This window comes from Schistocerca nitens, chromosome 1 (genome assembly GCF_023898315.1).
Source record: "Schistocerca nitens isolate TAMUIC-IGC-003100 chromosome 1, iqSchNite1.1, whole genome shotgun sequence".
Lineage (NCBI taxonomy): Eukaryota > Metazoa > Arthropoda > Insecta > Orthoptera > Acrididae > Schistocerca > Schistocerca nitens.
The window spans coordinates 550,870,764-550,882,659 of NC_064614.1; the positions used below are offsets into that span (position 1 = coordinate 550,870,764).

Genomic DNA, 11,896 nt, shown 5'->3' on the forward strand with positions numbered 1-11,896 from the left:
AGCTAGTTGTTTTCTTCGAGGTAATCCATAATGTCCATAATGTGCGAGGACAGCACACATTTCAAAAATTCTACTGCAAGTCGACGTTAGTGATACGTAATTCAGCGGATGAATGTTTGTCGTGCGTCTGGAGGAGCGTATGTTGAATATTTGAGAAAGGAAAGTGAAAGCTTTGATTCAAATGGTTCAAATGGCTCTGAGCACTATGGGACTCAACTGCTGTGGTCATAAGTCCCCTAGAACTTAGAACTACTTAAACCTAACTAACCTAAGGACATCACACACATCCATGCCCGAGGCAGGATTCGAACCTGCGACCGTAGCGGTCGTGCGGTTCCAGACTGTAGCGCCTTTAACCGCTCGGCCACTCCGGCCGGCAGCTTTGATTCTAAACGTAATTGTAGCCCAAGGGTCTTTAAGTTCTTACGTATAAAAGATATACCCTTGTAAAACCAAATGGATCTTAAGGATCTTTGTGGTTGCTCAAGGACGATCGTGCCCCAAACTTTTTCCATTACACGCTGCTGGCTGAAAGCGATTGCAGAGTTTTACATTCGACACGTTCTAATCACCTCGCTCGGCCTACACTCGACAGAAGTCGACAACAAATGGTCAAAATTCTAAATCTCAAGATATACTAACGGATTAGATTTGTAGTTATGTATTGTTTACTATATGTATACTTAATAGTCGTTGTCTTGCTGACATTATTATTAGTGTCGACCATGGGGCAGAGCCACTGGAAAACACGTTGTGCAGAGGCAATTTGTTCCCCTTTAACCTTTGCACCACATTTAGCCACTTTAAAAATACTAATTTTCAGCTCATTATATCTCACTAGTGCTTCACATCACTGATTGTGTTCAGTTCCGAATGAGACTTTTTCAGTTCTTCGTAAAACACATTTTCGGACATACGCTTTTTGGAAACATGTTGGGTGTGAAATGTTTTTTGTACAAATTGAGAATTTGCTGACAAGGTACTATCGGGCAGGCTGCGACGCTGAGGCAATTTGGGACATGTTGTTCCAGTTAACGTCGGAAGGCACGCGGCTGACGACACGAACGTCTTGTCGAAGGACCACACATTAAGTGAACGTGCGGCAATGATTTCGTTAATGACCCGTCGATGCAGCATTGCACTAACTGGCGCTGCATTCCTTCGCCGCCAGACAGCAAAGCATACACTGAGGTGACAAAAATCATGGTATACCTCCTAATATCGCTCAGACCTCGTTTCGCCTGGTGTAGTGCAGTAATTCGACGTGGCATGGACTCAAAAAGTCTTTGGAAGACCCCTACCGAAATACGAAGCCATGCCGTGTCTATAGCCTTCCATATTTGAGAAAGTGTTGCCAGTATAGGATTTTGTGAGCGAACCGACCACTCATTATGTCTCGTTAGTGTTGGGTAGGATTCATGTCGGGTGATCTGAGTGGTCAAATCATTCGCTCGAATTGTCCAAAATGTTCTTTAAGCCAGTCGTGAACAACTGTGGCCTGGTGACACAGGGCATTGTCATCCATAAGAATTCCATCGTTGTTCAGGAACAAGTAGCCAAACAAGAACGGTCAAAGATCGGTTCAGTTGGACCAGAGGACCCTGTCCATGCCAAGTAAACAGAGCCCACACCATTATGTAGCTACCGCCACTTTGCACAGTGCCTTGTTGACAACATGGGTCCAAAACTTCGTGGGGTCTGCCACACACTCGAACCGTACCATAGTTTCTTACCAATTGAAATCGGGACTCATCTGACCAGACCACTGTTTTCCAGTAGTGTAGGGTCCAATCGATAAGGTCACGTGCCCAGTAGAGGCGCTGCAGGGGTTGTTCTGCTGTTAGCTAAAGCACTCGACTCGGTCGTCTATTGCCACAGCACATTAGCGCCAGAATTCGCCGCACTGTCCTAACGGATATGTTCGTCGTACGTCCCACATCGATGTCTGCGGTTATTTCAGGCAGTGTTGCTTGTCTCTTAGCACTGACAACTCTACCCAAACGGCGCTGCTCTGGATCGTTAAGTGAAGGCCGTCGTCCACTGCGTTGTATGCAGTGACAGGTAATGCTTGAAATTTGGCATTCTCAACACACTTTTGACACAGTGGACCTCGCAATATTAAATTCCCCTAACGATTTCCGAAATTGAAGGTTCCATGCGCCTAGTTCCATCTACCATTCCGCTTTCGAAGTCTGTTAATTCCCGTCGTGCGGCCACAATCACACCGGAAACCTCTTCGCATGAATCACCCAAAGACAAATGGCAGATCCGCCAATTTATTACTCTTTTACACTTATTGTACGCAGTACTGTGGCCATCTGTATATGTGCAAATCGCTGTTCATGACTTTGTCACCTCAGTGTACAGTAATGGGGGCCGTTGTTTATACGCAGGAAGTTCGAGCCGGCAGACCACTCCAGCCGTCCTCATGAACCGGCGGCTTGTATGCCTGGTTCTTAAGTTGGGTCGTCGCGCCGCCCCGCCTTGCGCTGCCGCCCGGCACCGCGGGTTTCGCAGGCCACCACTAGCCGAACTGTGGAGGCCTTGGCCGCCAGCGGTCGCCTCAGCTCGAGGTGCGCCAGCACCGCCGAAGCGCCTCGCTACCTCCCAAACAACGTGCAGCAGTACAGCTGCGCTTCGCCGTGGACTAGGATACCGACATCTCACCCCGACCATGGAACATGGACAACGCGTGTCGACCCTGGTGTGCGCTAGGAACGCACCTGTAACCGCTGTAGCTTGTTGGAGAAATGAAGTGTTTACATGCATGTCGTCTGTCTTTCTGCAGCCACCTTCACCTCAGACATCATACCTACCGATTTTCGTTCCATTCATATTGTTCCTCCGTCGTCTTTTTTTTCCTTCTTAGAATCTATTTTAAAGCTGAAGTTGCCATCATGCAGTGTCATGAAAGCGAGAAGACTGACCTACATCCTCGATTAAGGCTCCAGCTACTCTATGAACATCTCTAATAACGGTGAATTTCGCTGTTCTTAATGAGCCCGAGCTCAGCCTCGTTCCTGTTGTGGTTGCATCTGTTAGAGTAATGCCCTGCCGTCGTAACATGTGAGGAGCCCCAGTCCTGGTCGCGGCCTGACCAAATGGGGACAGCGCACCGGGTCGCGCGGTCGCGCTTTCTCGCCGTCTTGGGCAGCCGCGGTGAGTGGCGGGGTATGTGGAGGGGTGGGGTGCGGGGTGGGGGGGGGGGCGGAGGCTCCCCCGCCTTCCGCAAATAGTCGAGTCGGACGACTGGCCGCAGCTCCAGCGATCTGGCCCAGGACCAAGCAGCAGGCAGGTCCTCGCCGCTCTGTCTCTGCCTGTGGCCGCGACAGTTCCTCCAGCGCCCACACCAGCGCCATGTACTCTCCTGCCCTTACAGCATCGGGAGTGTAACAAATAGTAAAATTTTGTTTGTTCTATGCATATGGTATAATAGGAAGAAGACATGATTAAATTTGTAGGTGGTGAAGCAGTTAACAGTGCCAAATGTAGTGCTCAGAGCTGTCACTCCTGGGAGCAACAGCCGCTATAACCCGGCTGAACATCGAGTCGAACTGAGATAGCAGGACAGACGCGGTATCCTATCCCGTGCTGTTTCAGTTCCATACTAGAGTTCACCAATCGTAGTGGCTGGTGAGATGTCAGTATCTCGGCAACTCACGACCAGGTGTTTTCAACAGGCAAGAGCCCTGGAAAACGTGCAGGCCTGGGCAACAGTCTAACACCCTAGGCCAGGACAGCATGAGCAACATGGGGCGTTGCGTTATCTTGTTGAAAGACGTCGCCGTGGAAACCTCAAATACAGAACACAGTCACCCGCATTAACACGTCAGAATTTTAACGGCTGCCGTCCAAATTACCAGACTTGCACACCAGAGGTGATCGTATTGAATACCTAATGGTACCCCATATCATCACTCTACGTGCTGAGGCCATATCACAAAGACGAATGCAACGTGGCAGCAGTTGTCATTCCTGGGGCCTCTACATACGGATACGTTCATTTTGATGCTGTAAGCTGAACCAGGACTGCTCTCCAAAGATGACGTGCTGAGACACGTCTCTTGGCCACAGAAATGCCGGCATGGCTCTCTCTGCTACCATGTAAGCAAATCTGTTACAATGGTCGCTGTGCTGAATTTTTCGTCCCTGTTGTGATATCATATGTCGATATCACCCTCACCAGTGTCTCACAGTTGGCAACGGAAACTCACGTTTCCGACAGACAGCGATAGCAGTCGCGCGGGAACCCGGCGGATCCAATGATGCGCACCTGCTAGCTCTTACTACGACCGCCCGCTGCCGTCGCAGTATAGGACGGTTAGCAGCAGCTGCCCAGTCGCAGTCTCCAACAGTCTTCAGTCTTAGTCAGCTTTCGACAGTTCGCTCGTACATTAGTAGCAGAAGACTCACACTGCACGACACTCCTCTTTTCTAAAGCTTCTTCGTAACACTTGGAAAAAGCTACAAGTTAAAAAAATGGCTCTGAGCACTATGGGACTCAACTGCTGTGGTCATCAGTCCCCTAGAACTTAGAACTACTTAAACCTAACTAACCTAAGGACATCACACACATCCATGCTCGAGGCAGGATTCGAACCTGCGACCGCAGCAGTCGCACGGTTCCGGACTGCGCGCCTAGAACCGCGAGACCACCGCGGCCGGCTGCTACAAGTTAAGTAAAAGTTCTATGCATTGTATTTAAGTGTTCGCTAATCATTTCTGCTCCTGCCCAGCTTCCCTGCGACGACAGCTTCTGCACCACTCCGTAACCCACTCTCCTTACCGTTGCGTACGAAGAAGTGCACAACACCTACGAGTACTTGTCTTGCTGAAAAACAAGTGCACTCAAGGTAGGTGAAGTGGCAGTGCGATTATGCACGGCCTAGCGAACAATATGTCTATGCCAAATGTTCGGGCGGTAGTCGCACAGGGCTGCTGACATCCTGTATGGAGTTGCATATGGCCCTCGCGAACTCATTGTCTATTTTCACAAGACATTCATGGGATCTTTACCAACGAGAGGAGCAATGCCGGGGACCGATAAACCGCAATCTCTATAGGCTGCCGCTGTCGAATTCTGACACCTATTCGTAGTCTTAACTTCCTCTTTATACGAGGCATAATACGATCTTCTCATCAACAACCGACATTCCAATAACATTTATGAATGAGAAAACTTGGTGCGTAATCTTTTCTTACATCTAGAATGTAGACGGCGTTACTTCTACCTCGTTTAAGCGACTGGACTGAAATGCTAATCATCTGCGTTCCAAGCATGTAGTACACTTCATGCTACGTTGACATCTGTTGTGTGCCTCCTTCATGGTATTTCATTTGTAATGGCCAGCAGCGTACAAATGTGAGCGAATGCGGTGTGCTTACAAGACGAGCGGCATTCCGTGCCACACGTCTAGACCTTCTGTTCCGATCGTAATAAAACAGAGTACACTGCTGGGAAGAAGGTCATGAATTCGGTACCTGATTTCATGTTTCCATGTAGAGTCAACAACGAATCAGAATTTCTCCCACTCGGTTAAAACTATCCATCTTTTCCTTCACCCTTCCTATCTCTGTCTTCTTCCCCCTCTGCTACTCTTGCCTTATCATTTCTCGCTCTTCCCAGAACCAGTCAACTGATTCTCCAAATTTGATTCGTTTTGTCCTGGTATCACGCATCTGTGTTAGTATGTTGTTAATTGCATTAATTACAACTCATTCACTATGTAGGCCCGTATTGTAATATTAACCTACTAAAGATATCTGGTTAGATGTCAGGCCCTGATCTTGACGGATGAAATAATTTCAGATGTAAATAAACAAATAAATAAAGTCTACAGTGTGGACGTGACATGTCATCGACAGGTAGAGCAGAGATTCCTGCGAAACAAATTTTTCCTGTCAAATGAGTGGCTCTACTTGCGCGACGGGGTATCTCTCCGTTTTAAAGGTTTGTGAACCGAGGCAAATCGTCTCAAATGAGCCTTTTATAAAAGCTCCCAACTCCTATTCCGCGTGGGACCGAGTCGACCGTAAAACGCCCAACGGGTGTTCACCATTAGCCAGACTGTGCCTTTTGCTAAACAGAATATCTGAGCTCATGTCAACGTGCCATAACCAAATGTGACCACAAGCTCACTGTTTCATGTACTACGACCTTATGAAAAACACGCAGATAGCTCTATGACATCCCAATAACAATTATGGGCGCTTCACTATCACGCCAGATAGACATCTATAGTATCCGGCATTAAATTCTGATGCCGCGTTAAGCAGTATGAGCTCTGATTACTTTGGAATACGCTTACTAGTAGCCAATGGTAACGATCTTGGTGTGTCAGTGGTGGAGTCAATGCTTCCAGTGCTATATGACTAGAGTTGCAGATGTCCTGACCGTCAGCAAAGTTGAAAGATCGAGTATTCACCTCGCCCTGTACAGAGCATCTCGACCCTGTGTAACGCAGGCTGTTACGAGACATATTTGTTCGGAGACAACGCATTTTCCTAACCAAATCGTCGATTCTGTCCTGTAGTTTTAAAATCATTGTAGGAAACGCTTAAAACAAATGCCGGATTGATTTCTTTAAAAAGGACGAAATCGATATACACCCACGTGCTTCCCAACCTGAACTTGCTATCCGTCTGCAACGAATGCGTCATCGACTGAACATTAAAATCGCAATTCTCCTTCCCGCTACCAGCCTGTTCTGTTTACATGTACCGCAAAATACTTGAAGAAAAGATTTAAAATTACTTCCGAGAACCATATTAAAAGTAAAGGTTGTAGAACAGAAAGAAATGTAGAAATGTAGACTGGTGTTCTACAGAAATATTGTCAGAGTCGTTATCTCAAAAGAGTTAAGTGATGTTTTTAAGATACAATCAGTTGTCATCAGCAGATGCGCCTCACGCTGCTACAATAACCTAATACTAATCAACTGATTGGCAGTTCAGCAGTACAAAAGACTATGTGGTGTACTAATGCGTCAGACTGGCATGGTACGGTAGCCCGCTAACCAAATAACGCCGTGAGTAGATCTTTCAGATGGTTCGTTGATGATTCGACTAAGATTTATACACAAATTCAGTATAGTACACTAGAAGAAGCTTGCATCAGTGATAAACCTCTGAACTTTACCACGTTGGTGAAATATTGCGTATCAACGCTACGCAGCGGATGATGTGTATCAGAAACGTATGTCAGCACAGTTGCTTCCCAAACTTAACACCCCTTTCCGACGCGTCAATCATCACGAACAGTGTCACATTCCTTCATTCGATGACACGCTGCCCAGAGTCTTGAGATCAGCCCAGGACATCGGAACCGAGCAAAGTAGAACAGTGATTAGGGAACAAACAAGTATTCTGGACTAGATTCAAATCCTCATCTGCCCTCCTAATTTAAAATTTTATAGTCTCTATGAAGAACTTCATGCGGATTCCGGGACGATCCCTTCAATATATTTACGCCGATTTCGTATTTGAGATCATTTGTGATTAACCAGTATCATATTTCCAATAATGTACCCCCCATATACGTCATTTCTTATCCCTTTGTCAGTCACATTCCTGTAATGTGAATATTTCCGACCGCCAGAATTCGAAATGGGCACCTCCGAATCTACGCGGTCTGCGCTACTGGTGCATGCGTAACACACGCATAAATCGTGAATTGAGGACCTGGTAAGTGGCGATCAGTTTGACTTTCGGAAAGATAAAGGCACAGATAAGTAGTTCTGATGTTGTCACTGATAATGGAAGAAAGACTTAGGAAAAAACTAGAACGATCCAAGCTCATGATGTGCAACAACGAGCGAATCTGAAGAGCCAGGGCGCCGTGGTTATGCGGTCACGGTGTTGAACTGAAAAGTGGACGATCCGTGTTCGAATTTCCCTCGTACCCTTTTTTTTCACAATATTACGATCTGTGTGTCCTGTCATTGACGTATCTGTTCTCCTTCTGTAGTCTTGGCAAGTTTCATAACATACACTGGCTATAGAATATGAGTCATGTGATAAGAATACATCATCACCGTAAGTAAATATGATAAATAGTGATAGCAGGCGAGATTCCGCATAGAACTCACATAGAAATAAAAACAACAAATAAACGGGTGTGTACTATGTTACAACGAAAAAATTCAAGAGTCAAACGGAACGCAAGAGTCATAGCATGGGGTACTTGTGTACAACAGATAGGAGGTACGTACGCCTGGAGTTCCCTTCCTTCACCTCTCTGTCCAAACGGACGTTACAGCATGACACAGGCACAAATTTGAATACAGCGAACAGACTCGTGGTGAGTGGACGGCCAGTTTTCAATTTTACGAGAAAAAATAATGGGGAGCGAGATTTGAACAGCGCTCTTCCACGTTACAGCCCAACACTCTTTTTTTTTTGTCTCATTTTGTTCCATACTGTTCGTTGAATTTGTTCGGGGCGGACATCCAGTGACACCCGTTCAGGTTGTTTGCTGATCCGTTCACTCAGTTTTTTTTATTACAGAGGGTAGCTAACCCTCTGACCGAACACGCTGAGCTACCGTGCCGGCAACATTGCACAGTCCAGGTGAGTTTTGGAACTAGAATAAATTTATATCTGTCTCCCGTATTAATGTATGGTTCAAATGGCTCTAAGCACTATGGGACTTAACACCTGAGGTTATCAGTCCCCTAGACTTAGAACAACTTAAACCTAACTAACCTAAGGACATCACACACATCCATGCCGGAGGCAGGATTCGAACCTGCGACCGTGGCGGTCGCGCGGTTCCAGACTGAAGCGCCTAGAACCGCTCGGCCACACCGGCCGGCACAGTTTGACCACATAACCACGACGCGTGGTTCTGAAAATTCGCTCGATTGCGCGCATCTTGGGCTTCGACCGTTCACTGTTCCTATTTTGCTTCTTTTTTTCACAGTTCAGTATACCATCTCTCTGTTTTCATGCTCTATCTGTGTTCAGTTTTTGACGGGCCATCCACTGTGCCATCTTACCACTAAATCTGAGGAGGGGTGCGGTGGAGGCTTTCCTATGTAAGTATTAGACGGAGTTGTACAAGGTAAAAACATAGGGGAAGACAGAAATTGTAATATATCCAATAAGTAATTGAGAAAGCAGGTTGCAAGTGCTTCTCTGAAACGAAGATGTTTGCGCAAGGGAGTAGCCGAGGAATTAATGGCAGGCTGCTTTAGACCAGCCGGAATAATGCCGACAAAGAAAAGAAAAAAAAACAGCGAAAGGGGGGACTGGGTGCGCGGAGGAGGGTGGCTCGCGGGTGCGCAAGGCAGCTGGTGTTGTTACCTGGCTCTTGGCGGCATCGCCGATGAGTCGCTCGGTGTCGGTGAAGGCGACGTAGCTGGGCGTGGTGCGGTTGCCCTGCTCGTTGGCGACGATCTCGACCTTGCCGTGCTGCCACACGCCCACGCAAGAGTAGGTGGTGCCCAGGTCTATGCCGACGGCGGTCGCCTTGCCCATGGTCGCTGTTGATGGCTGCTGGTTGCTGGCTGCTGGCTGCTGCTGTGCCGGTCGCTAGCGGACTGCGCTGCCGCCGCGCGCAACGCTCCCCGTACACGCCCACGCCCCTCCCACCAGCGCGGCCCGCGCTCTCCCGTATCCCAAACCCCAGATGCCGTGTCTGCCACACATCATAAAGTCTGTACTTTGTTTCCCTATACTCGGCATTCGGTCTCCGTACAGCTCACGCATTAAAGAATTTTGTCACGTCATGGTTTTGAGCTCGAATTCGACGGTAGGAAAAGGAAGAGAAGAAAAAATTGTAGGTGAACATGGACTGGGGGAAAGGAGTGAAAGAGGAATGCGCTTGGCAGAATTCTACACAGAGCGTAATTTAATCGTTGCTGACACTTGGTTTAAGAATCATGAAAAAAGCCTGTATACGTGAAAGAGAACTGGGGACACCGGAAGGTTTAAGACTGATCGTATAACGGTAAGGCAGAGATTTGGGAAGCAGATTTTAAACTGTATGACATTTCCAGGAGGCAGATGTGGGCGCTGACTATAATTTATTGCTTATGAACTGTAGATTAAAACTATAGAAATTGCGAAAAGGTAAGAATGAAGAAAATGGGACCTGGATAATTTGGAAGAACCGAGGTAGGTGAGAGTTTCAGAAGGAGCATTAGGCAACGATTGACTATAACACGGGAAAGGAATGCAGTATAAGACAAATGGCTAGCGTTGACAGATGAAATAGAGAAGACAGCAAATAGGTAAAAAGACAAGGCCTAGTAGAGATTCTTGCATAACATAGGAAGTAATTGAATTTCTCAAAGGAAAAAACATAAAAATGCAGCATAAGAAGCAGATGAAAGGGAATACAAACGTCTAAAAATTGAGATTGTTAGGAAGTGCAAAATGGCTAACCAGGAATGGTTATAAGACAAAAGTAAGCGCTGGCCCGTGTGGCCGAGCGGTTCTAGGCGCTTCAGTCTGGAACGCGCGACCGCTACGGTCGCAGGTTCGAATCCTGCCTCGGGCATGGATGTGTGTGATGTCCTTAGGTTAGTTAGGTTTAAGTAGTTCTAAGTCTATGGGACTGATGACCTCAGATGTTAAGTCCCATAGTGCTCAGAGCCATTTGAACAAATGTAAGCATTTAGAAGCATATTTCACTAGGAGAAAGGTAGATACCGCCCATAGAAAAATTACAGAAACCTTTGGAGAAAAGAGAAACAGGAGTGTGAATATCAAAAGCTCAGGTAGAAAACCAGTCCGAAGCAAAGAAGGGAAAGTTGAAAGATGGATGGAGTATACAGGGTGTTACAAAAAGTTACGGCCAAACTTTCAGGAAACATTCCTCACACACAAAGAAAGAAAATATGTTATGTGGACATGTGTCCGGAAACGCTTACTTTCCATGTTAGAGCTCATTTTATTACTTCTCTTCAAATCACATTAATCATGGAATGGAAACACACAGCAACAGAACGTACCAGCGTGATTTCAAACACTTCGTTACAGGAAATGTTCAAAATGTCCTCCCTTAGCGAGGATACATGCATCCACCCTCCGTCGCATGGAATCCCTGATGCGCTGATGCAGCCCTGGAGAATGGCGTATTGTGTCACAGCCGTCCACAATACGAGCACGAAGAGTCTCTACATTTGGTACCGGGGTTGCATAGACAAGAGCTTTCAAATGCCCCCATAAATGAAAGTCAAGAGGGTTGAGGTCAGGAGAGCGTGGAGGCCATGGAATTGGTCCGCCTCTACCAGTCCATCGGTCACCGAATCTGTTGTTGAGAAGCGTACGAACACTTCAACTGAAATGTGCAGGAGCTCCATCGTGCATGAACCACATGTTGTGTCGTACTTGTAAAGGCACATGTTCTAGCAGTACAGGTAGAGTATCCCGTATGAAATCATAATAACGTGCTCCATTGGGCGTAGGTGGAAGCGTAGGTGACGAAACTAAAATGAGCTCTAACAATGAAATTAAGCGTTTGCGGACACATGTCCACATAAAATCTTTTCTTTGTTTGTGTGTGAGGAATGTTTCCTGAAAGTTTGGCCGTACCTTTTTGTAACACCCTGTATAGAGGGTCTATACAAGGAAGAGGAACTTGAAGGCAGTATTATAGAACTGGAAGAAGACATAGACCAAGAGGGATCGGAGATATAATACTACGAGGAGAATTTTTTAGAGCAATGAAAGACCTGAATCGTAACAAGTCCCGGAGAGTAGACGGCGTTACGTCAGAAGTACTGATTCCTTTGGGAGAGCCACCCATGACAAAACTCTTCCATCTGTTGTGCAAGATGTATGAGACAGGCGAAATACCCTCAGACTTCAAGGAGAATGTAACAATTCCACTTCCAAAGAAAACAGTTGCTGACAAGTGTGAAAATTACCAAACTATTGGTTTAATAAGTGA

At 46.6% G+C, this 11,896-nt stretch overlaps 1 protein-coding gene across 1 annotated transcript in view; it reads right to left on the minus strand.

The window, feature by feature from the left end:
* The window catches only part of LOC126254313 (heat shock protein 70 B2-like), a 127,447-nt gene extending 117,947 nt beyond the window's left edge, over positions 1-9,500 (minus strand). Inside the window, exon 1 of the mRNA XM_049955302.1 lies at positions 9,304-9,500. Within this exon, the coding sequence (XP_049811259.1) occupies positions 9,304-9,477 (174 nt within the window). The 5' untranslated portion in view covers positions 9,478-9,500. The remainder of the gene's footprint in view (positions 1-9,303) is intronic.
* Between the last annotated feature and the right edge of the window lie 2,396 nt (positions 9,501-11,896).